The sequence below is a fragment of the Talpa occidentalis genome, unplaced genomic scaffold (genome assembly GCF_014898055.3).
Source record: "Talpa occidentalis isolate TD23 unplaced genomic scaffold, MPIMG_talOcc4v2.1 talOcc4.9, whole genome shotgun sequence".
NCBI lineage: Eukaryota > Metazoa > Chordata > Mammalia > Eulipotyphla > Talpidae > Talpa > Talpa occidentalis.
Window position 1 is genome coordinate 111,668,557 of NW_023605305.1, and position 26,183 is coordinate 111,694,739.

Sequence of the window (26,183 nt, forward strand, 5' to 3'; positions counted from 1 at the left end):
GCGGCGGGAGCTGGTGGGGGTGTGGGTTGGGGGGGGTGTGGGGGGTTGTCAGTCCCCAAAAGCCTAGCCCCACTCCCTTGGATCCAGCACTGACCTCCACCTCCAAGCACAGGGCTCTGGGACAGGAGGCCCCGCGCTCTCCTCTGTGCTTTCCCCAGCCAGACCCGCCCAGGCTCTCTCCTCCCCTGTCAGAACAAGAGGAGCCCGGACTGTTCAGACAACCGCTGGGGTGTGGGGGTGCCTGTTGCACCCCGCCCGCTTTTCCTTAATCCGGATCCCAGCCGCCCCTTGTGCCCAGAACTGGATTCCAGCCGCGGTGTCTCCTCCTCGCTCTCTCTGGCTCCTCTTTGGTTTCAACTGTGGCTTTTCCCTCAGGCTGAGGAGTTCACCCCCTCAGTGGCTCCCCGAATTTCTCTCTGCAGAGCAGCCACTGCCCTCTGGAACGCCCCATCTTATTGGTCACTGTTCCTCACTGGCTTGCCCCCCACACCTCCCCCTGCAGCCCCAGGGGCCCAGACCTAAGGACTCCACCCCAGGAAGGGGCCCTTTTCCTTCAGAGAAGCCCAGAGCTGTCCCAGCCCAGCTGAGGCAGGTGGAGACTCTTGCCCAGACCAGGACTCCCCGCCCCCCCCACATGCCACCAGGGGCAGCTGTAGAGCAGGTGGAAATGCCATTGACTGGGGCTCTCCTCCCCAGCACCCCCACCTGGGCCCCAGCCATCCCAGTCATGTGGCCTGTACTTTCAGAAATGATGAACCATTTCTTCAATGAACCTAAAATCTTACAAGGCATCTCTCATGGGCGAACTTTTGAAGCCAAAGTCCTGTACCTGGAAGCAGGAGACCTTAAGACACCCCCTACCATCTGTAGATATTGGGGGCACATGACAACTGCAGTGTTTACCCCAAGATGTGAGGAAATCGGGGTCCTCCACTGCCCAGGGCTGGCAGGACCTCGGGCAACCTGAGAAGGGAGGCTGGGGTCTGACACGTGATGGAACATCAAATGGGAGCCCATTCCGTGCCCTGCGTTAAGTGCGCGGCCTGGACTAGCGGGATGTGACCACTGTCCTGTGTCTACAGAGGAGGAAACTGAGGCTCAGGGCACGTGCCTGCCCGAGGACACGCACAGGGAGTGGCAGAGCTGAGAGGCCAACCCAAGTCAAGTTCAAGGCATCACACTTACCTTTCACCTGGGAGGACACACCTTTGGGACTAGAGGCAAGGGTCAACCCCCTAAAAGCAGGGCTGAGTGGGGAAAGCCCACTTCCCTGGGGTGGAAGTACCCCCAAGGTCATCGTGTCCGGACATCACATGAGGAAAGACTTATTAGTCTTCCTTGGTGGACGCGCCTCTGACCAAGCAGCAGTGCCAGCTCCTTCAGTATGAGAAATGCATTTATAAGAGCCCTGATGTGCCTGGCCTGGCAGACTCCATACATCACAGTGGCCCAGGGCCCGGACTGTTCATGCTCTGAGCACCTGCCACCTAAAGGGCTCACATATTTTTCATTCTGCAACTGGTGTTGAAAGACCAGATGTCATCTGCTTGTCCTTGCAGATGTCACGACTAGGTAAGAGAGGCGGCTTTTTCAGCTGCTCTCCTGGCACGAGGCTGCTGCTCTTCCTAGCACATCCCTCTGGTTCTGGGTCTTGCCAAAGCCCAGAAGACTCAGGGCCCAGCACGTAGTAGACAAAGCACTGCCTCTACTCTTGCCCAGCGTGGGAGAGGACGTTCATGTGTCTATGTAAACACCGGGCAGATCTGCCCTGGGGATGTAGAGGCACAAGCTTATTTCATCAAACTCTAGTCCCTAGTTCCCTTTTAAATATGATTCCTGGCAGAGAGCATGTTTGAGGAAAAACAGGCAAAAATAATGCATAAAACTGACATGGAACCATGCTGGGCACCCAAGGGAGAGACAGTGCATCTCAACTCTTGGCCAAGCCAGGAGCTGCCAGAAGTTGATAAGCAGGCGGCAAGTGGCGTGGGGTGCAGAGGCCACACATCTTGTGTCCGGGAAGGCTGAGGTTTTAAAAAGTAGAAAAAGGAAGCACTTCCCTGAGCCTCTCACTTTGTATCTAGTGCCTCTTCTGTAGTGGCCTGTGGATTTCAAAGAATTACAGATGGGCCCTGACCGATCACATATCACTGCTGTGCTTTAATCATCTGGTCATTCTTCTCAACTTGCAGATGGGATGAACTCCAAAACACCCCAGATTTCAGCTGTGCAGGAACCAGGGTCTGGGCTGCTGTGCATGGAACAGGCGCCAGGCCCTGCTCTTTCATCCATCCTGCAAGTGCTTGCTGAGCCTTCAGGGCCAGGGCAAGGCCACCCACTGCAGATCATGCTGTGGTCTTGCTGCAGAGGCCCTTGGTGGCCAAGAAGGTTGCCGTTGACATGATCCTGCACCCCTTCTCCACCAGCTTCTCTCTCCCTTCCTTCCCGCCTAGCCCACACCCCAGCCCCCAGAAAAAAAGGAAGTTAGAGCTGATAAGCACTTCCCTCTGCACCCGCTCATCAAAGCAGGCCTGACTCTTTATGACGCCCTCAGCAGCTGGCCGTGGTGTGGAGGAAGGAGTGTGTTGTGTCATGTGTACGAAGGCACCACTCAGGCTGGGGGAGGAAGGACAGTGGACGCCAGGGAATGCAAACAGCCATATTTTCAACATAATTTACTACAGGTCTCTGAAATGTATATAAAACATTTTAGTGCAACATCTTACAAAGAGTGTTCCTTAAAAAAAAGCAACAAAAGCAAACCAACAGCTCTCTACATCATGCACGGGTAGCTTTCTGACCCCACCTTTTTTCCCTTCAACCATCAATGCAGAGAAACCATTGTTTGAAAAGAATAGGAAAATCTGCTACAGAAACCCCCAGGGGAGAGAGGGTGCGGTCCTCTCCGTGTCCTGGAACGGGCCTCGCACGGTGTGGTTTTTCATCAATGCAGCCTCGGAGATGTGCCCAAGTCAAGCCAGTGGCTGCAGATTTCCTCTTCGCCCCAGACCATGATGCTCCAGCTGGCAACATGCAACGAGGCCCCGCGGCCACTGGAGGGCGCCATATCCTTTCCTCGGACACCACAGTTCCCAAGACATGGGCAAAGCAAGCAGGTCCTGGGGATTTTCATGGAAAGCTTGGAGAGGCTCACCTTTGGAAGGTCTCCCCCAGGTCAATAGAAAATACAGAGGAAAAAAAACAATTATTAAAATACTGGCTCCGGTTTCTTCTTGTCTTTCAAATTTCCTGCAACTGCTTCACATATTGAATTACCTGCAGCACCTGCTATTCTACAGCTGTGAACCCATTCCAACCCAAATCTTAGTTGCATCCCGTCCCAGGCAGCCCTCTGCATCTTTCCAATCAGAAAACAGTCAGACATCGCCCCTCCCTGACTCAGTTTCTAAGTTAGGGGTAGGCAATTTCCACCGCCAAATGGGGTGAAGCATGCCTTCCTTCCTCGCCACTGAGACGATTCTGCACCTCAGAAGTGTCGATGCAGCGTAATAAATAGGGATGAGCATGGGGGCAGCGGTGGGTGGAGGATGTCTCCAAAGAGCACCCTGGGTCACCTGGATGGAAAAGCAGCAGGGTTACACCACCTGCCAGAAACGGGCTTAGTAGCTGCTGTGCACCCTCCACCTGCAGACCCCGATAAGGCCCAGCAGCATCCCCTCCGCCCGGGCAATCCCACAGCCTCCCCAAGTCTGTTCAGTCTCAGAACGAGGTTTTGCAGCCATCTCTCCGTCCATTAAGTTTCAGCATCCCTGGTGGCTCTTTCCAAGTTGGCATCTCCCTGGGGATTGAAGATGCAAGTTCACAGAGGAAGGGAGACGGTGCTCTTCGCCACAAAACATGGAACTCCAGGACAGAAACATATCTCTGTGGAGGACAATAGACAATGCTCGAGGGAGCACCATCTACTGTAAAATAAGAGGGTGACACTGACCCTTGCTGGGCTGCAAATGGAATTAAAATTTAAAAAAAAAAAAAAATCCTAACAATGAAGAAGCACCTCAAGCCCCGAGCAGTGAGAAAGGGAAGGACGTGAGATGCAGACAACACATGTGCTCGCCTTCCCAGGAGGAGGGAAGCTGGACGGACTAGAGGCTGCCTGGGATGTCCCGGCTGATGTTCCGTGGCAGTGAGATTGGGGGGTGGGGGGGAGATGAAAACAGACGTCAGCATCTTTATGGAGATAAGCTTGGAAGGAAGAAGAGCAACCCCACTTCTCATACCTCCTGGGAGGTGCCGTTATTCCGCCCCACCCTGCACCACCAGGCTCTGCAGACCCCACCCCTGGTGCCCCTCTGAGAAACGCAGCTGTTGGCAAGTTGGGGCTCTCCTTAGGGCAGCCAGGACCGTCTGCCTGGGGGTAGCTATGGGGGCCCCCTGTGGTCAGCTCAGGAGGGTCCCCCTTGCAGCCCAGTGGCCCCTTAACCTTCAGAGTTGGCCAAAGCACCTTAAAGTAGAAGCCAGTGGGCTCAGAGCCGCAGAGGCTGCACTGGCAGCACAGAACAAGCTTTGGTGCTTCTGAAAGTCGTTGCTGCTAAAATTGGCCTCCGCCTGCCTCCACTTGGGGAGTGTGAGCTGTTGGTCGTTTTGGACTTTTCCTCCAAGAAAGTTTTCTCTTTTTTGGCAAAGTTGAGGTGACACCTTTTTGGGGCCCCCTGACAGATCGGCTGACTGTGCCCATCTTCTCCTGGGGGAGAGCAGGCAGGATTTCTCTCTCTCACAGCTTTTTGAAGCAAAACGCAGTTCTTCATGTTGACTAAGAAGTGGCTCCAACAGCTCCAGCTGAGGGAGGAGAGAAGATACAAATCGGGCTCACGCGACACGTAGTTTCCAAGTCTTGCTAAGAAAGTAAAAAATGTTTGCATGTATTTTGATCCCCGGGTGGCATCTTCAAGTGTCAAAACAAAACGTCTTGGAAGAGATCCTTCGTGTTACACAGTTCGTCCTTCCTCTTGCCAGCAGGTGTGAGAGAAGATCTTCCACAATGTCGAGGAATCCAAAAAGGGCTAACCAAAGGGCTGTAGAAAGTCCATTACAAAGAATAAGAACCCGCAGCCTCCTGTGAGGACGCCAGAGAAACCAGCGAGCAGATGTGGCACCTGCAGCTACTCACGACAGTACCAAGACCAAAGCCAAAACCCTAACTCTGCAGATGACACCATCTCCCTGGAAGCAGCCCCCCGCCGACGACCGCCCCGAGGCAGCCTGGCTCTGTGGCTGCGGCGCCTCCGCCCGCTGTCCAGTCTACATGCTCTGAGCACCACAGCGCGGGCGCAGCCACCGTCCAGTCAGGGAGCAGAGGCGGCAAAGGAGGCTCTTGGCTCCTCCGAGGTCAACATCCATGTAGGCCCCTTAGTCTATGGCTCCTGGGTGGATGCTGAGCACCGGGGGCTCCAGGCAAGTCGGGGAGTAGTTGAGGTGTGGCTCCTTGATCCACAATAGGGGCACCCCGTTCTTCCCTTCAGAGTTCTTGCTGGAGTTCCGGCTCTTGAAGCGCACCAGCAGGATGGTGATGATGAGGATGCCAAAGATGGGGAAGGGGTAGAAGAAGACAAAGTAGAAGAGCGCGTCGTTGGAGCAGATGATGGACTGCAGGGTGGAGCCTGGAAGGGGCCAGAGGGAGACAAGACAAGAGGCTGAGAACCTGCACTTCTCTTTCCGAGACCTCGCCCAGCCCAAGGGAAGCTTTGGCGGACTCCCCCAACCCTGCCTTTCTGTCCCCTGATATCCTTGGCTTCCCAAACCTGTGTGGGAGCTTGGAAAGCCACGTGTCACTGGGCGGTTCATGAGCTCAACTCCAATGAGGACAGAAGAAGCTGACCGCAAGGCCTCCCTGGTGGCGCAAGGGGTTCAGCACAGCACTATGAAGCTGGCCGCAGCCTCTGAAGCACAAGTTCGATTCCTGGACGGCCAGGGACATTCCCACATGGCACAGCAGATCTCTCCTGTCTCGCCCGCTGCTCCCCTCAGCAGTGTATTTCAGTCAATTTGCCTGTTCTGCTCCTCACTCCGTCTCTGGTGAATCCCCTCACCCTCCCCACACCTCTGGCCTGTACCCCAGTTCTTGCATGCATAAATAAATACATCTTTTAAAAAAATGACCCCAGTTTGCTCTCATTCTCCCACACAGTTATATTTTACACTTTCCCTTTGCACTCAGTTCTGCTCCAGAAGTCCTTCTTTGGCAATATAAATGCTCTCTCCCTGACAGCTCCTGAGAGTAGTTTTCCCAGAAATAATGCTTCTTTAATTAACACGATCAACTAAAATATTACCCTGGGCCCACAGATGCCCACGGGGTGTCTGTGGCTTCAGAAAACACAGCGTGCTCCCTGATTCGTGGAGGGCAATGAAGCCAGGACCCCCGCCCTCGTCCAGGTCGGCCCTTGCACTTGGAAGAACTCAGCAGGAGCCTGGTCTCTGAGGCTGCTGGATAGTCTCTGGTCCTTGAAACACCATACACAGGGGTCGCCACAGTGGGCAGAGAATATGTGGCCTCCACACGCTCCCTGGGCTTTTGGACTGGAGCTTTTTCAGGAGTGTGTTGGGGGGTTTGAGCACAATACAGGTCTTTTCCTGCCTTCCTTTCGAGTGCACAGCTGCTGCTTATCAGTATGCTCAAGAACATTCAACACACACTTACACCTATTAGATCTCTAAAGCATGTGAAATTGTTGACAGTCAACTACTTTGACCTGTAAAATCTCAGCGTCATAGGAGTCAATCTGAGGCAATGTAAACGAGGTGATCAAAGAAAAGAAATAGCAAATGAAACTCAAAGTTTCAAATCAAATTTATCTGGCAAAAAAAGTTTTGACTGAAAACAAGTAGAAATTTCTAGTGACATTTTCACTTCTGTGTTATAGGCTAATTGTGCTAATAACTGACACCATTTTCAGTCTGAGAGAGCCACATTTTGAGAGAAGCCAATCAAGAGTGCCTCGTTAGAACAGATGATTCAAGGTCAGCAAGAATTTCCCCCGTGTTGTTTATAGAATCCTTCTTTACTCTCCAAACTCAGAGTTCTGGAATATTCTGTAACATCAATGGCAAGCTCAACTGTTCTCTGACCCCTGTGAGGGGTCTGCCCTTCTAGGTTGGTCCTCCCAGGTGACCATGAAAATCCACCTACATCCATGTCACCCTCTAAATAAAAATGACCCAGGAAAACAGAAAGAGTGACAGGGAGGCATTGGGGCTTCATTTTCTCTCCTTATGAGTCTGAAGCACTTGTTAATTGGCTAAAGAGCGATCAGAGTGAATATTCCAAAGTGTAACACAGTAACCCCTGACCAGGTATTTATGTGATGAACTTTACCACAGGATGTCAACAACAGAGGAAACACTACAACAGACTCAGTGTGGCATCAGGATTATTGCACAGACTGACGATGACTGTGTTATCACTGCCGCTCACACTCCTGAGTTGGCCTGGGCCATCAGGGTCAGTGACATGAACGGTGTGTCAAGTCCTAAATGCCCGGGACAGGCAAGGAAAGTGCTTATTAACCTGCAAACGCGCCCTGACCTGTCCCTGAGACACAGCTGTCACCAGTGCGACCCTCCCCTGCCAACTGGGGAAACTCACTGGTGTCCAGGACGCGGATGCTGATGGTGGCCGACTCCTCCTCTGTCAGCCGGTACCAATCTCCCTGAGGGCTGGGCAGCCACTCCTCCACGCGGCAGGAGTAGTTGCCCGTGTCCTGTGGGCTGGCCTGCAGCACCGTGAGCCGGTAGAGCAGTGGCGAGAGCCTCTGGAAGCGGAGTCTGCCTTCCCAGGGGCCTCCCTCTGGGCTGAAGATGGCGTCAGGGCCCACGCTCAGTAGCGCAGTCCTCTCCGTGGGGTCCTCCCCCTGCTCCTGCTCCTCCTCCTCCATCACCTCCTGCTCCTCCATTTCTGCCAGGCCAGGGCTGCCCTTTTTCCCACTGACTTTAGTCCTCAGGGAAAACCAGGCCACAGCGAAGCGGGAGTCCTGGCTTGAGCGAGACACGATGCTGCAGTCCAGCTGGAAGGCGGCCTTCTCGGACACTGTGGCGTTGGGGACCACCGTGTCCACCTGCAGGGCCGCATCTGGGATGAGGGACAGAGAAGGGAGGAGAGATTATTTTCATTTCTCTGCTCAGAACAACCTAAGTGTCTGTCACTAAAGACATCACAGCAACATCCACGCAACAGAACACGAGGCAGCAGCCAAGAGCAAAGGGCTGGTGCTAGAAGCAGAGAAGCGGGAGGAGAGAAAAGAATTACAGCGCACAGCACTACGTGCCTGTTAGTATTTGCATGGAGTATCGGTGGAAAAGCTTCCAAGAAGCTGGTGACGTGCTGCTTATGGGAATCAGGTGGGAGCTACACCATCACCTTGTGGGGGTTGAAGAACATTTCCTCCCCCTACCCCCTGGAAGCTCAGAAGTTCACCTGGATTGGAAATATGACCATGTGACCATATGGGGCAGGGTGAGGGTGATGACTGGTGTCCTTGTAAAGAGAGCAGATGACATGCAGGACACAGAGAAGGGCCAGTGAGGGCAGAGGGGTGCAGAGATGGAGGGGTATAGAGGCTGGAGGGTCAGGAAACCACTTCACCCCTTCAGCTGCTTCTGACTTAAATTGTGTGCTGGCTCTGCTGCCCGCCCTGGGTGAGTGCCAGGAGGTAAATATTCCACCAGGAAGGAAGCCAAACAATAGACAACAGACCTGGAGGGGCCCCTCACCCAGAGCGCAGACGCCCCCAGGGAGGGTGACAGGAACAAGCCCCTCCTAGCTGGTGTGGGCACCGAGCACCAGGGGCACCCGGGCAGTCACGGTGGCACCAGACCACCAGACCAGCTGTTGTCTCTTCCTTTATTTTGCTGGCTGCTGCTTTTTTTCTGTTTTGGCTCGCTGGGGTAGGTTCTAAACAAATAATTCAATCCTGGCTACTGAAAGTCGTCCTTTGGCTCCGCTGATGAAACGCTCACGAGAGCCGCCAGGGGAACATCAGCAGGAGAAGAGACACAGACTCGGACTCTGCTTGGACGGAGACCAATAGGCGCATTTCCCGAGGGCCATCCCGGGCTTCCAATGAACTGGCTGAGTGTCGCTCACAGGTGAACAAAGGCTGGGGCTCCCACCTCTTTTGTGGGGTTCTACCCAGTCCCTCTGCAACCCCTTCAGCCCATCTGGAGTCTCGGGGTGCACCGCTGGCACACAGAGCTCTAGGACAGGCTACAGGTGGCAGTGGCACTGGAGCCCACTTCGCTCTGGGACCTTGGGGGACCCACGGATGAGTGGGGACTTCGTGCACTGAGGACCTGCACCTCTCAGCTTTATTATGTGTCTAAATGTGTAGCAACAATTACACCACTAATTGCATGCATTTAGGCACTTGAGAAACAATCAGGAAAACAAGAAAAGCACCAGGTCATGCAGAGCCGTCATCAGTACCAAGGGAATTATTAGGAAGTGAGAGCAAAGTTGCAGATAATTCTTCTTTTTCTATTTAAAGCATATGACTCAGGGCCTCCCTGGTAGTGCAAGGGGTTATGTCTCAGCACTATGATGCTATGGGCAGCCACTATGACATGAGTTTGATCCCTGGCCAGGGAGCTACCCATATGGCGCAGCAGACCTCTCCTGTCTCGCCCGCTGCTCCCCTCAGCAGTGTATTTCAGTGGATCTGCCTGTTCTGCTCCCCACTCTGTCTCTGGTGAATCCTCTCACCCCCTCCCCCGCACCTGTGGCCCACACCCCAGCTCTTGTATGCATAAATAAATAAATCTTTAAAAAAAAAAAAAAATGAATCAATTCTTTTCCACTGAAAAATCCACAAGCTTAAATTTGTTTAACCACACAGCTATTGTTTCGTGATTTCTGCACAACGACCACCTGTCTGAATCTGAATATATTCTTTAAAAAGCAAATAGCCTGTGCTCTGGGAATGACTGTCAAAATGTGTTCTAGTTAAGAAACAGCATCACTCCAGGACAAAGCCAGACGCACAGTTTTCTATTCACTAGGGGGACAATTTTTTAGATGACTGAATGCAAACGCAAAATGCAAATGCCCATATATTTCAGTGCAAACAATGAACCCACACAGTTGAGGCAGCGCAGGAAACACCACTGTCGTGGGGGCTGGACGCCCAGCCTCACCTGGTCGCGTGACCGCCACGGCCATCTGCCCCGCGGTGTCCTCGGCCCGCTTGTACCACACGCCGCTGGGGCTGGGCAGCCACTCCTCCACGCGGCAGCTGTAGGTGCCGCTGTCCTGCACGGCCACGTTCTGGATGAAGAGCCGGAACACCCCCACAGAGGGGCTCTCCAGGTGGAGCCGCCCCTTCAGGTTGTTCTTGGCCGCCTGCTCCCCATAGTGGAAGGTGGCGTCCCGGCTCAGGCGGGCCAGTGTCTCCCGCTCCGGGTGGTTGGGCTTCCACACGAACCACTCCACCAGCAGCTGGGAGGCCGCGCTGGTGCGGTTCAGCACCACACACTCCAGCTGCACCTGCTGGGTCTCCAGGACGGACAGGTTCCCCTGGGCCTGGCTGAGCTTCAGGCGGCTGTCTGCAAGGCGAGGGGAGAGGGTCAGCAGGCGGAGAACAGAGGCCGCGCGCACCTTTCCAAACAGGTGAGTGTACAACTGGCAGAAACAGACTCCCACCCTGAACAGCAGCACGATGGGAGTTGCCATGTTACAGCTCTGGGCGACAGTAACCGTGTCCCCCAGTGGATGACCCTCATCAGTTCAGCTGCTCAGGAGGGGACAGGGTAGGCTGTGGTGACTGTACCTCCAAACAGCAGCTGACTATGAAGCTCACAGCTGCTGGGGGACAGAGGAAGGGCACTGGGAGACCCCTCCAGAGCAAGAGCAGATTTTGATGCTGACTACGTGATAAATAGAATCTGCTGGATTGTTAGCACAAAGGAACTGCCAAGGAAATCCACTTCAATATGCTCAAGAGCTGGCCCTAATAGTGCAGTTCTCACTCTCCTTCCAAAGATACCAAGCAGGTAGGACCTGAGCTGACCTGACATCAGCCAAGACAGACACTGATGCAACTGGGGGTTTGAAAACTCAAGCACATCCTCCTCCAGGGGAAGTCACTGACAGCACCCGGCTGACATCACTCGTGATTTCACAGAAGCCCCTGGTGCGTCCGTCTGGACCAGAGGAGAACCCCCAAAACCCCAAATGCACAGACGCACCCAGGATCACCATCTCCTGAGTGACATCTGGGGGAGCTCCTGCACCTTCACCTTTTATTTTAAATACTGTCAGGCTGTTTTATAACACACAATTACTTTTGCAATTAAAGGGTGAAAATAATTTAGCAGGAAAGTTATTTTAAATAATCAGTCTCTCATTCAAGGTGTCTGTGGGTTGAAAAATTATCATTTTCTTCTCTGTCCTTTTTTTTTTTTTTTGTATTTTCCAGAAACTCTTAACATAGGGGAAAAAAGGGGGGGGGGACAAATTAAATGTAGTAAGAAAAAATAAAAAACGAAAACATTCAAATCAAAACCTTAACTGAGAAAGGGAAATGTGCTATTTTCACCCGTGTCCTCTGAGTTCTGTGCTTTACAGTGTTGATATTCCCTACAAAATGAGAGTTCACTGAGCGTGCTCTGGTCAGGACCCTCACAGCCCCAGGCAGGCCCAGGTAGCTTGGTGAACTCTCGTATCTCAGAAGGGGAATCTCCCGCGATAAACTTAGGATCCACCAAGAATCTCAGTTTCAGCACAAACAAGAAAAGGGAAAGGCAGGAGGTGGCCGAGAGGAAATGAGGTAGAGGAAGTGGAAGTCACACTTTCTCAGGAGAGACAATGTCAAATCTGTAAGCAGAGGAAGAACAGAAACCTGAAGACACTTCCAGGCTGCAGAAGCCTTCCGTTTTCAAGAGCCCCAGGGACCGGCCTGCAGGCAGGACAGGGAAATGCCAGCAGCCCATTCCGACCAGAGGCACCTCCTGCTCGGCCAGCAGGGCCAGCACGGGATGTCACTGCGGGGCTGACGAGGGCCTGCACGGGGCAGCTGCAGAAGTGCAGTCAGCCAGAAAGGAAGGGACAGTCCCGCTGCATTTGGCCTGAGCTGCCCTCACCTGGCTGTTTCACTGTGACTTCTGTGCGCCCCGAAACCTCCTCGGCCAGCTTGTACCAGGCGTAGTTGGGACTCAGCAGCCACTCCTCCACGTGGCAGTAGTAGCTGCCGCTGTCGCTGACCTCGGCTCTCTGCACCGTGAGGCTGAACAGGCCCCCCGACACGTGCCTCTCGAACTGCAGCCGGGCTCGCAGGCCCTCCTCCTCGGCGTAGGTGCCGTACTCGAAGGCGGAGTTGTGGGTGGTTTTGAGGATGAGCTTGCCGTCGGCGTCCGAGGGCTTGTGCACGTACCAGAGCACGGCGAAGTGGGAGTTCTGGCTGGTCTGGGACTTGACCGAGCAGTTCAGCTGGATGGGCCTGTTCTCCACCAGGGTGAGGGTCCTCTTGGATTTGCTCACCTGCAGCTTTGTCACTGCAAAGGAACGGGAGTGGCTCAGCAAGACCCCCGCACCGTGACCCGGCCACGCCTCACGGGTTGCGCCCTGCACGGTCTCCAGAGCACTGAACACTCACGAGCTCCCGTGAAGCTAGCCCAGAGGAGAGCACAGTGGAGCCGTGTTCACCCCACACTCCCTGCCTGGCTGCTCACCCCCGGCTCGGGCTGCCTGTCTCTCATCTCCTGCCAGCTCTCCTGCCATCGTGACACCTCTGGGGGTGCCGTGAAATCACAGCCTCCACCACTTCCCTGCCTGAAACAGTTCAATGGCTCCCGACTGCTTACAGCTCATATAGGAAAAAGGATCTGTTTCACAATACAAAGTTCCTTTGGGTTCTGGCTTTACCCAACTGTCCTTCCTCATCCCCATGGCCCCCCTCCCAAACCCCCAGTCTCCCACCCCGGCTCCCCGAGGTGGCTGCTCCCTGAGTGCTGGCCTCTGCCCAGCTAACCTCTGCCCAGCTGCCTCCTCCAGGCATGTCTGCCTCGGAGCCTTCTCTCTGCTCCCCCTGTAGATCCCCCTCCCTCATTTCACCCCTCCCAGTGCGCCTGTGTGGTCACCAGCACCCTCTTAATCTCTGTCTCCTTTCTGCTCTAGTCCACGAGACCCCCAAGAGCTTCTTCGATTCAATCTACAAATATTCAGCAAATGTCCACGCTGTGGCCCTCAGGACGCTAAGTATGTTGCTCTGAAGAGTTCGAGTCTGCCCGCGGATGTTTTCACACCGCACCCCCAGAGCCTAGCGTGGTGCCTGGGCTTCGGAAAGCGCGCACGCCAGGTTTGCTGAGACATGGAAGTGGGTGCGTGGAAGAGGGTGTGCTGGAAAAATGCAGCAGCAGTAGCTAGAGGATGCTGGGTGGATCTTCCCGGGGGAAGAGAGGGAGAAGGCCGAGAAGAAAATGACGGGCAAACCCGGCAGAAAAGAGCCAAGTGCAGTCTCCCCAGCTCCCCCGCTATCCTGCTCTAAATCCAGAGCAAAGGGGAGCCGCCGGAGTGCCGCCCCACCTGCTAATTAATAACCGGGCTCACCTTCAGGCGGCACGAAGCCAAGGTTTAATGAACTCTGTCTCCCCAAGGTAATCTGAGAGCTCACCGCTCCTTCATTACCGCACTTGGCCCTGCTCCCCCTACCACCACCTCCCCTACTGAGAAAGGAAAAAAGGAAAAAGACACAATTCCAAGTTCCTCTTAGGGAGCTAATAGAAAAGCATTATTTCACCTCCACCTCTTTTCTTTATGCAGAGCTGACGGGGCCCACGTGACTCACCAGCTGAGAATGAAACGCAGGTGAGGCCAGCCCGGGATGGGGGGATGCTGCCAGCCAGTGCCCAGCACCCCTGCTGCCCAGCCTTGACCCAGACACAGGACCGAGCCCCTGGTGCCAGTGCCGGGCTCCTCACCAGCTGGGCTGGCTCATTCAGAGCCTGGTGGGCGGGACAGCATCAAGGCGTGAGGCCCAGGTGCCAAGCAGCGGAGCCTTCTCCTAGGCTGTCACGTGTGTACCCTGACACACACACATGGTCTAAGCAGCTGAGAGGACTCAGCCCACTAAGGTGTAGCAGGATCCCACACCCAAGGCCATCACCGCAACAGCCCTTCTGGGGACACGGCCCCCGAGGAAATGAGGCTGCGTCCTCCCCAGGGCAGGCTGAGTTCACCAGCCCCAGCCCATCAGGCTGTGAGGGCCCCTCAAGCACAGTTCGGGGTTCACCTATTCTGTGAACAAGCCTGGTCTCCTGCCTTCTTGAAAGGTACCAAGTTGCCCAGGATGCCTTGGAATCCAGGGGCGGGGCCTGCCCGTAAGCTCCCCAGCTCTGGAAACTAGACTCCCATTAGCTCGCCAGTCAACTTTCAGATCGGGTTCCTACAATGAAACCGCCAACTCCCTTTTCATTCCTTTCCAAGCCAATTCACCACATGCAAATGATAGCTCTATCAGAGCAAATGACACCACCTGAATTATCTGGTTCTTGTCCAAAAAAAAAGGGTTGTTCAGGGTAGAGTAGAAAGAGCTTTAAAATGTATTATTAATTGGGGCCAGATTATTTTTGCAACTGTTACTAAGGAAACCTCAATTGCTATAGTAACTGCATATGTTAAGTTGGAATCCTATGACTAAACTTTAATTCAGTCACGTGGTCTGAGAACAAGAATCCAAGAGAAATGTTTCAAAGCATTTCCATTTTCCCCCTTCCCATGTCAAAATATTGTGAAGTGTTGAAAAAGAGGCATTTTTGAAATGTGCGTGTCTGACAGGTGGGCGAGGGGTCAGCTCGATTCTACTCTCTGCATTTCTTCCCACATCTCAGGGCCGGGAGGATCTTCCCCAAAGCCCAGGGGAGTTTTCAGCCTCCTCAACTCATTAGGAAGAGCTCCCAAGTCCTGCCCTGGGCGGGTGCAGCCTGCATCCCTCCCTCCATAGAAGTAGGGGGGCCAGCCCCTTAAGAACCAGAGAGGCTTTCATCTGTAAGATGAGACCACAGGATGGAGCCTAATAGACTACAGGCAACAGTCTGTGCAAAGTTGAGCTCACACTCTGAAACAAGCATGCAATGATACTTCTTAGCTCTTTCACTTCTTTTTGGTTTCTGGGCTCTGTCCCCTATTCTAGGCCCAACATTAGGTTGAAAGCCATCAAACATGAATGGTAAACTTGCTTCTAAGGCCTGCCCATGGTCCAGCACCCCCAATGTCACACGTGCGGTTGTTAGAAATGCAGACTCTCAGTTTCCCTGCACCCCAGACCACTGAGTCAGAATTTGCCCTTGAACAAGATCCACAGGTGATTCAGGTGCACCTTAAGCCTGGGAAACTTGTGCTTGGCTGTGTAGGTGAATATGGTTAGAGAGGCAGCAAATGCAGACGTGAAAATATAAACCACTGAGGATGGGCACTGGGTTAATTCCTCGGCACAAGGAAGAAAGAATCCAACGAGACACAGGATGAAGGGTCAGAGGCTCTGAGGCCTACCTGGAGCACTCCCTCCTCTGAGTGCTCCCTGTGAGTGCTCCACCTGTAAGTTCCACCTTCGAGAACCCCACCTGTGGGCACCTCCCTGCAAGCATCCCCTGCTCCTGAGCACCCCACTGTGAGTTACCCCACAACTTCCCTGTGAGCAGCCCCAGGCGCACCCCTGCAAGCAGCCCCCTGTGAGAGAGGCCCCGGAAGTGCAGCTCCAGCTGACACGTGACAGTACTGGTGACACTGGGATAGAGGGGCCAGTGGCTGGCAGTGGAGTCTCCCAACTGAGGGCAACAAGTCAGCCAGGAGACTCAGGGCACGACAGAAGAGCTGTCGGTGAAGAGTGTGTGTGCGTGTGTGTCTCACCCATTCTTGGGAAGTATGTGTGTATGTGAGTGTGTCCATGTGAAAGTGTGAGTGCCTGAGTGTGTACCCCTGTATGACCGGGTGTGTTAGTGTGTGTATGTTTGTGTGTGTGTGTTGGTGCATGTGTGAGTGGGTTTGTTCTGCGTGTGAACAAGTGTAAGTGTGTGAGTGCTGCATGTGTGTGTGAGTGTGTCTCCCATCCATTCCCGGGGAGAAGGTGCTAGTCACGCAGCCATCACAATCCAGCATCCCCTTCCTTAGCATTCCTGTTACCCCTGCTCCTCTCTCCCCCTGGTCACGCCTAGTTTGGGCCCCTAATTATCATTCTCGGGATTGCACTCAGCCCCAGCTCTACCAGGCAGGGCTTCCTAAGTCGCAAACAGGAGCCGCTGCTCCCAGCTTAGCACCCGCCTGCCAGGCTGCAACAGCCGCACTCTCAGCAGGGCAGCCGCCGCCACAGGGAGCGCACCGTGCAGGTGTCCAATGGCCGACTGATTTGGGGTGAGAGGACTCAATGGACTAAAGTCAGAAGTAGACAGAAACCCACACCTGGGATGCTTGCGTGCACTAAGGCTCGCCCTGCTGCACGTTTTCCAGCGGCACTCACATGGGAGAGAACGCCACCTCTGGCCTACTTGCATTTTACTAGCAAAACAAAAAAGAAAATTTGGCATAGTTTTAACATGCCAGACAAGTTGGGGGCGGGGGGAGGTGTGTTCCTTTGTTTTATTCAGAATTGCAGCAAGAGATGCTCAGGATTTCAGCACAGCAGACATAGCCAGGGGGCCCCTCTGGCACAGATCCACGGGACCCCCTGCTGCAGCCATCCCTAAGTACCAACAAAGAACATTATTTATTACGGACTACTTAAAAAGAATTCCTCGCAGCACTGCAACAATTTTTAAAGAGTATATGAGCAGGTGTGATATACTGTCTATTAATGAATTTTAGTTGAGTAGTAAAGGGGTTATTATGTAATTTTTATAAAAAAAGAGGACGTGACCTGACTGAGCTAGGTTTAGAATATTGCTCAGTTCAGAATATTCTTATTTAGCAAGCGTATATAGTCTTTTTAATGCATGGAGCACTACTATAAGCACTTTACAAATACTAACTACTTGGTGCCCACCAGCCCTGTGAAATAAAATCCCTTATTCCCAATTTTATAAAGACACTTGCCCAGGGTCACACTGTGGTGAGCAGCAAAGCCAGGACTCAGGCCCAGGCTGTCTGGTCTGTTTTCAACTTGAGCCGCTATGGCTGCTTCCCACCCCCTCACTCTGAGCACAGGGTCAGACCCTCTTGACCCCCTGGTTCCCTCCTTGGTGAGCTCCTCCATCCACTCTGTTATCAGGGAAATGCCCTCTGCTCCCTCCCCCTTTACCTCCACACAAAGGGATTTCCTCTTCCTTGCAGCCCAGGCCCTGGGCCAGCTCCACTACCCCACAACTCTTCCCTGGCCCCTCTCTTCCCAGGCCTGCCACCTCCTCCATATAGCCCTCATAGAAGGACTGTGACCCCTCGTCTCTGTAGCCAGAGCTCCCTGTGCAGAAACCAGCACACAGTAGATACTCAGACGTGCTTACAGAAGGGACCTCGGGAGGCAGGAGCAAGGAGAAAGTAGCAAATGGTCAAGAGGTGGGAATGGCTCATCAGAAGTCACCCAGACACGACCTGTCAGGCCTCACCTGTCTGCAGAGAGAACAGACCCCAGTTGTGACTCCAAACAGGTATACCAGGTGTCACCATGACAACAAGACCTGAGGCTAAGGGGAGGGCTAGGGACTCCTGCAGGGTTCTCGTTCTCATGCTCACCGTATCTCTGAGCTCCCAGCAGGCAGAAGCCCGTGCACAGGGGAGCTGAACCATGTGCAGGAATGTCAGTTTGTGTGAAAGAGGAGCAGCTCAGGGTCTCCCATGAGAGAGCAGGGGCAATCCCTCTGAGGGACAGGGCAGCCTGTCACCAACTAGACTGTGACAAGGAGGCCCAGTGTTCCCAAGCCCTGGATTCATGGAGACAAAGATAAAGCCCCTGGCTCTCCCAATCTGCCAGGTCAGCAATAAGAAATTGGAGAAAACGGATTTGGCAGCATCCACAGGGTATTAAATATTCATCCTGACTACCCATCAGTAAAATCCCAGCAGAATACACCACTGACAAGTGGGCTTTCTACACCGGAGGCTGTCCTCCTAGAAGCTTGTTTATTGCTTTGTCAATTTTAATGTGCAATATTTAATAGGCAGACCGAGATACGGTCGTAAACATTTGGAAAATGAATGCTGACACTTCCCCTATTGCTTCTGTATTTAGGGATATATAATTGGAGGGTGTTTTGCTGCTAAAGAAAATCAGAAGGAAGCAAAGTGATGCTCCAAAATTAAAAGAGGGAAGAATTGATTAAAAACCAAAATCGAATATGCTGGATGATCTTATTGTTGCCTTAATGCCCCTTGGGGGTCACCCTGCACCATCAGTGGGAGTCAGGCCAGACGGAATCCACAAGAAAGGGGAGGTAGGGCACTCGGCGGGATCTCCTTGGGGATGTGCACACGGGACAGGAAAGAGGGCACGGATGGGCCAGTAACAGACCCACAATGAGGCCCTTTCATGAATTGAATTCCCGAGCAGTCAGGTCCGCAGGTGGCTCTGCAAGGCACAGGCCTGTGGGCAGACCACACAGAGCATCCTGGGCACAGAGGGCACCGGCCTGGAGGGTTCCTGATAATGGGCCAGCGTGAGTGAGGCAAGAGCCCACAGTTTCTATTTCATTCTGTTAGAATATTTGACAGAACATTCTTTAAAAAAAGAAAGTGGTGGGGCTGGGAGAACTGGTGCTTCCTCACGGAGAACACAGGGTAGGAGATCCCTGCTTTGTGGGATCAGGCATGGAAAGACGAGAAGAGAAGGCAGCACCAGTTCTGATCCCCCAGTCTGAGAGCCACCTGGTGGCAGAAGTTAGAGGAAGCAGGGAAGTTAGAAGAGGCTCAACCACTAGCCAGCAAGGTCTTGGGGAAGCTTGTGGGCATCTACCTGTAGGAAACAAATTTAGTTCCTATGAAAGGGCATCAGGAAATCAGGAAAAAAGGTCGGTAAGCCATAGAGAGGAGAGAGTAAATAAAAACACATGGTACTGGAGAGGGTCCCGGAGAAGAAAACTGAATGTCTGCAAGAGACCATGATATTAAAAAATTAAGAGTCTGGACTCCGGGGCCAGACTTCCTGTCTGGATTTGACTCTTGGCTCTGCCACTCATCATGGCTCACTGGATGATTTATTTGACCTCTGTGTCGGGGTACCACCTACAAAAGGGGTGAAGCAGGATCCTTCTCCACTGCAGGGATTAAGAACTAAGTAACCATGACACATGAAGTGTGCAGGCTGGCGATGGGGCACAGGAAATACCCATCAATACCAGCTGCTCTTGTTACCCGGCCTGTGCCAGATGCCTCCACCTCAGCCACCCGGAGAGAGACCACATCTGGAATGACCCATTGATGGAAGCAGGGAGAATGATTTCAGATTATACCGCCTTTTAAAAGGTCAAAGTGTCCTTTCCGTCCACCCTAATTGCTTTTTACTAAGGCACATTTGGGTTCAAACCCCAGCTCCCCACTCACTGCTTACTGGACATCCACAAGTGAGGCTCCTCTGGCCTCAGCCCCTCACTCATCGGATGGACACACAGCACTGCCCCCAGGGCTGCAGGGAGGCCGAGGAGGAGACCAGCACACAGCCAGCCCTCCGGTGTTTTTCCTCTTCAACTTCCCCCAAATACAAGCACCGATACCAAGCAGAGTGCAAGGGAAAGGAGTGAAAGCAAACATGCAGCTCTTTGGAAAATATTAAGTGCTAAATGCATAAATATTTAATAAGGGAGAGGCAGCACTTACAGGGTGTGCCCTCAAGCTCGGCCGCTCCCCAGAGCCCTGCGGCCGCCGGCACCTGCCTTTGCTCTCAGCAGCCTCCAGAGGGCAATGAGGGTGCATTACTGGGCCCTTCTGAGCAGAGGCCTCCCTCTGGCATCAGCCTGGCCTCCACCCCCCAGTCTCCCTGTGGTTCTCCATTTCCAGCACAAACACAACCAACCAAGGCAGCCAGACCCACAGGAGATGGGACACAGCCTCGGAGCAGGTGCTGGGGCCCCGAACTCGAGCTACTTTTCTACCCAAGGGGCAATGAAATGGCAATGAAATGGCAAACGGAGCTGTCTGGAAGCCCTTCCAGTCTCAGCCTGCCACTCACCCAGCTGGGGTGCACCGTCGAGTCTCCTAATACGGAGCCCTGGCTTCCTCGTGGGGAAACCGAAAAGGGAAGACAAAGGCCAATGCTCACTGTTTGGTGAATTTTAAAAGAAAATGTGAGCACAAAGCCCGGCATCCAATGGGTGCTAAATAAATGCTGTCTGCTTTTCCCCTTAGTATCATTTCACGTTAATCAGAATCCAAATAACTAGAACCTGCAATGATCTCATTCCTGACTCTTCCCTTACGCACTGCCGCCAGTCTTAGATTCTGCATGGTTTTAGAAACAAGCAAATATGGGGGATTCATTCAAAAAGACCAAGTCAGGCAAGGCCCCACTTCTCCGCCTTCCACGGCTACAGCACCACGCGACGAGCCTGCTGCTCAGAACCTACCCTCGAGGGCCAGCGGGGTCAGCAAGAGGTGGCAGCTCCTCTTCAGGCACAACAAAGGCTCACACAAAAGGCTTAACCCTCCATTAACCTGAAAACCCACTTAAGCACAACTTGAGCATCTTGTCACCCAAGTTTACACTAACTGGCCAAGGAAACGTGCCGTCATCCAGACAGCCTGCTCATTCCAGACTCTGACGGCTGGAAGAGGTGAAGGAGAAACCCAGGCATCGCCATTACTTCACTGCTGAAAACGACACAGAGACCATCTCAGTGGTTCAGCAGATGGGGGTGGGCACTGACCACAGCTGAGGGCAGGCACAGAATTCCCTTTTGCACGGTGTAGAAACCAGCTTTGCAAAGTGGGTGGGTCAGAATAAAATAGATGTTGCAAAGGCGCCTGCTGTCCAATCCCACCACCAGCTGCCTGGGTGCCTGTGCCCTCCTGGTCAGGGTCCCGGCCTGCCCTCTCTCCACCAGCCTCCATGTGACAGGAGACAGGGACAGACACCGGGCAGTCTATAACAGGCATGCGCTTAGCCACTCCCTTGTGTGAGGGGGAAAGGAGAGTATTTGGCAAAAGAAAAAGCCCTGATGAAGGATCCCCAGGTCAGAGCATCCTTACCCTCTCTGCAGGAGATGCAGTCTGCAAGAGAAGGAACCCCAAATTCAGGGCACATGGACAGGGTCAGGGTCAGGGAAACAGCGAGGGCTCAAATCCTAACTCCACGACTTACAGCCCCACGACCCTGGGCCGGGCACCTCACCTTCCCGGGCTGTGGAAGTCTAATCAGACAGCAGAGCAGATGGTCAGCAAGTGCCCGCTGTCTTCCCGGCCCCTTCCCAGGTCCCTTGTCTGTATAGGGGGGTGGGGGGAACAATGGTTCACATCACTCATTCATATCACTGTTGCAAGAAAGAGCGGAAATGAGGTTAAGAAGCTAGAGTTGGCCTGAACACTTCACAACTGTTAGTGTCTCTCTCTCTCTCTCACACACACACAGGCTGGAGAATTGTTCTAGATTAAAGGAGTCTAAAGAGATGTGATGTGACAACTAAAAACCAAGTGTAATCCCTGCTTGGATCTGCTTCGGAGGGAAGCAAACTACAGGCGCATTACTGGGACGCCTGGGAAAATGCCGGCAATGCCCTCTAATCACGCTCAGTTCCAGGGGAGGATGATAGACCTGCGGCTGGGAGGAGGCACCCCCAGTTCTTAGTGACACACGCTGACATCTTAGCAGGAAGTGTCCTGCTGGCCACGTGACCTCCGATGGTTAAACCAAGTAAGCAGGTGCCCAGAGAGAGACAAGTGCAGTCAGATGTAAGCATCTCAGTGAGACATTAATCGGCCATTAACAAAGGGGTACAGGATCCTTGCAACTTCCCAGAGAGTTGAAATTTCTCAAACCACTAACCCTACCCCAGCCCTCATCTGGCTGCAGCAACCAGCCTAGCCCTCACCCGGCTGCAGCACCCCACCCTGGCCTGGCCCTTACCTGGCTGTAGCACTTCACCCTGGCCAGCCTTTACCTGGCTGCAGCCCTCACCTGGCTGTAGCACCCCGGCCTGGTCCTTACCTAGCTGCAGCACCCCACCATGGCCTGGCCCTCACCTGGCTGTAGCACCCTGGCCTAGCCCTCACCTGGCTGCAGCACCCTGGCCCAGCCCTCACCTGGCTGCAGCACCCGGCCCGGCCCTCACCTGGCTGCAGCACCCTGATCTCCAGCAGGTTGGAGGTGCGCTCGGCCAGCCGCGTCCAGGTGTTGTTGTAGTTCCTGCGCCACAGCTCCGCCAGGCACTGGTACTTGCCGGCCTCCGTGTCACTGGCTCGGCTGATGCTCAGGCGGACGTTGTTGCTGGACTCCGCCTTCTCGATGGCCGTCCGGGTTCGGAAGCTGGAGGACCTGTCCCCCCACTGGACGCCTCCGTCCCGGGTGAAGGTCACCAGGTCGTGGAACTCGATGGTGCCCACCGGCTGGAAGCGCCATGTCACCGACACGGGGACCCGGGATGGGTAGTGAGGCTTGAGGATGCACTGGAGGTCGAAGGAGTCACTGTAGGTCACACCCGGCGTCCGGGAGATGGCCGTGACCGCAAAGCCCGTTTCTGGAGAGAGAGAGAGCGGAGAGGCTCAAGCCATAGAGCAGGGTGAGGCTGCGCGGGGCGCCTCTGCAGACACTCGCAGCTCTGTCTCTTGATGCCCAGCCCAGACTGTCTGCTTCACCTGTTGAGGCACGAACCCACCGTTCACAGGCCCCTCAGAACGAGGCCACCAGTGTGCTGGAGCGGCGCTGCAGGCCCTGCCCAATGGTGCGCTCGTGCAGGTCAGAGCGCTCACGGGTCCCCTCTCTGCAGGGAGACAGGGAGGCTGGGCCCTTCCCTGGGGTCTCGGCACCCCACGCTGACACAGGAGGAACAATCCCAAAGCCAGTTCCCTTCCCCATGGCCAGGTGGACACATTCTCCCACTGGACGTCTCCCCTTTCTGGCCCACTGATGCGTCGGTGCCAGAAAAGAGGTAGACAGTAGAGAAGTGCCCCCCGTCCCAGGCCACACAGGGTTACCCCCACTTATCTCATGAAATCCAGGGCAGAAAAGCGGTGTGTGCATGCTGTGTAAGACTGAAAGGCAGTCTTTCCCCAGGCACCTTCTTGCTCTTCCACCCGCTTGGGCTTCCCTGATTGTGGCTTTAGCCAGAGGCACCCCAAGGGTGGAGAACACGTGAGCAGAGCAGAGCCAGGAGCCAGGGTCCCGGTCAGAGCACCTTGGCAACCCCTGATTGAGGTAACCACTAACCACAGACATATGGCGAGCATGAAAAAATTCAGAGGCTAACCTGAAGCATTTAAAGTGCTTCCAGAGAAACAGTCCCCACCAACTCCAAGCACTCCTCCACGTTCCTGACCTCGCAGGGTGAGGAAAGACAAGCGCCATCTGCCCAGAACTTCCCTCACGGCACCCCCTCCACAGGTCTACACCACTGCAGAGTGTGGGCGCAGGGGTCAGGGTCGTCAGGAAACCGGACAAAGCTTCTAGAGACAGGAGACTCAGCTAAATGGTCACTGCAGAAAGCAGGTTGGTCAAACTTTGGGGCTGAACTTCTAGAAGTGTAATTCCCATCTTGGGGACTAGGGGGCGATAGAGGACTTGCGGGCACAACCACTGGACAGGCAGCTGTCTCTACTGGGGGGTGTCCAAGAGCACCCCACAGGCTGCAGCACCTGGGAGGAAGCCGAGGACGACTCCACTGTGGTCTCCTATCAACGGGGAGACCTGACATGACAAGCTACCAGCCTAGCCAAGTAGCAGACTGGCCTTTTAAAATCCAATATACGGATTATATTAGGGAGCTAAAAGTTGATAAAAGCCTCTTTAACTACCTCGTGAGAAGCCAATCTAATATTCTCTGTTCTTAGCAAATCTCAAGGTATCATTTAATTTCATGCTAATAAGGAAATGGCCTTATAGAGGAGTAGATAAAAACACAGACTTCGAAATAAAATTAAGACCGACTGCTGCTTTCCTGGGTTCAGAGTGCAGGTTGGTCATTTAAAAGCTGGAGCCCTGGGCGAATCTGTTAACCGCTCAGTGTTCCTGTAAATGGAAGCGCTACCTCTTGGCCAGGTAAGGATTCACATGGACAATCAAGCGTAAGTACTTTCACTCAGCCAGGAGCACAATTAATGCTCAACAGAACATTTTGGGGGGCTGAGTCCCTGGGCAGGAGAGAGAGCTTTTGCTCCTGCTCTTCCAGGTGAGCTTTGGGAGGGACTGTGTTCTCTACCTGGACCACCTCTCCTGCTGGTCTTGCTCCCCTGGCCAGGATACAATAACTCTGTTCCCACTCTGGCCCAGGGGTGCTAACAGGTCCCAGCTGTTGCCAGTCCCCAGGGGCCTCATCATGCATGTCAGTGCCCTCAACCCTGTCCACACTGCTATAAAGGGGTCCTTCAAACAAACCCTTTGAAAAGTGCCAATTCTGTCCTGCCAGCACACTGACCCACAGAACTCACGGTGAGGGCCTCCCAGGTGGCACAGCGGGTTGAGCTCAGCACTGTGAAGCTGTCCGCAGCCACTGCAGCGTGGGTTCGATTCCTGGCCAGCCGGGGAGATACCCACATGGCGCAGCAGACCTCTCTTGTCTCACCCACTGCTCCCCTCAGCAAAGTCTTTGGTCCACCTGCCTGTTCTGCCCTCCACTCTGGTGAATTCTCTCATCCTCTCACACCTCTGGCCTGTACCCCAGTTCTTGTATAAATAAAAAATATTTTTTTTTTTTTTTAAAAAGAAATCACAGTGAAGTTCTCAACATAAAGGTCCCACCAGAAGGCGCCAGATGCTTACTTACCGAGAGCCGTGATGGAGATTGGGGTGCTGGCCCGGCGCTCCCCAACAATCTGCCACTCGCCATCCACGGCACGTACCCACTCGGTCACGTGGCACTCGTACTGGCCCTCATCCTCCTTCCTGCTGTTGAAGATGCCCAGGCTGAAGGAGTTGGGCTGCACCTGCTCCATCTGTACGCCCCCGAAGCTGCTGCGCTCCCAGTAGGACGCCCCCGGCTGCACTGTGCCGTCCCGGTCCAGCCACATGATGTTGCTGCGGCGATTCTGCCTGTCCACCAGCTGCCAGATGACAGAGAAGCGGCCCTGGGGCCGGCCCGCTGTGCGGATGCTGCAGGAGAAGTGCAGGTTCTCGCCCTCAAGGACGACGCTGGCATTGCTGGCCACCTCCACGGAGATGCTGCTCTCTGGGGAGAGGGAGAGAGTGCCATGCTGGGCATCTGGACCTCCCTGGGCCTCCCCGCAGGTGTAAGAGGAGGCGGGCGCACATGTCACTCTGTTCAGGAGCAGTGCACCCCAGAGGGTCACTTGCTGCTGTAAGCCCTGGCTGGTTCAGGGAGCTGCTCCCCATGATTTCAGCTCTGACAACCTAGTGGTATGGGGGGGCTCTGATAACCATGTGCAGGGGGCTGGGGTAGTGAGGGTCTAAGACCTGACACTGAATCAGAACCTGAGAACTACAGCCCAGTGGCATTATGCTTAGGACACCTGTCACCTATTCATTTTATGGAGCAACCTGTTCAGCTGGGATTCAAAGATTTTTGGCGGGTTGAGTATGTCGAAAATTCTGTCCCCTCAGTCTTGCCACAATTCAGTGCTACAGTGGTCAAGTAAAAGCTGAACGTGGTCATGTGCCAGCTGAGTCCTTCCAGGCACTATCAGGAGGTAGGAAAAAATGACTAGAAGTATCTGGAAGATGAAGTGTCTGACTATGGACAATAATGGGACACAGAGGGACCGGTGTCACAGTGTGTGTGGAGCGGCTGTTAACAGAGTGAATAAACCACAGCCGGCGGCTGTTCACCTCCTGTCCACCCCCAGCCCTGGGCTCCCCTGGGCTTCCCCGGGAAACACTGCCCATCAGAACTTGGGGTGAGGACTCCAGTCCCCTCTCTGACTCAGTCGAGGCTTTTTAACTCCCTGAGCTCCATGAACGGACTCCACTGAATTCCTCAAACTCTCCAAGCAGTCTTCGGCAAGACCTGGAGAGTGTTATTTACAGGACATACTTTTCTTAAAGATCAAAAAGTAAACAGGACAATGTATATAAATCAAGTAAATACACAGTAGGCTTTCAAAAACTGGGCTTCCCGAGCACGTGAGTTTTACTATTCTCAATAAGCCTTTG

At 53.9% G+C, this 26,183-nt stretch overlaps 1 protein-coding gene across 3 annotated transcripts in view; it reads right to left on the bottom strand.

The window, feature by feature from the left end:
* Window positions 1-2,536: 2,536 nt before the first annotated feature.
* Window positions 2,537-26,183, bottom strand: part of LOC119236983 (immunoglobulin superfamily member 3) — a 77,677-nt gene continuing 54,030 nt past the window's right edge. For all 3 annotated transcript variants that reach the window (XM_037500915.2, XM_054691765.1, XM_037500914.2), the window contains 6 exons: window positions 24,841-25,242; window positions 22,195-22,599; window positions 12,094-12,504; window positions 10,150-10,557; window positions 7,607-8,089; window positions 2,537-5,621 (listed from right to left, as the gene is read on the bottom strand). In XM_037500915.2, the coding sequence (XP_037356812.1) occupies window positions 5,371-5,621; window positions 7,607-8,089; window positions 10,150-10,557; window positions 12,094-12,504; window positions 22,195-22,599; window positions 24,841-25,242 (2,360 nt within the window). In that variant the 3' untranslated portion in view covers window positions 2,537-5,370. The remainder of the gene's footprint in view (window positions 5,622-7,606; window positions 8,090-10,149; window positions 10,558-12,093; window positions 12,505-22,194; window positions 22,600-24,840; window positions 25,243-26,183) is intronic.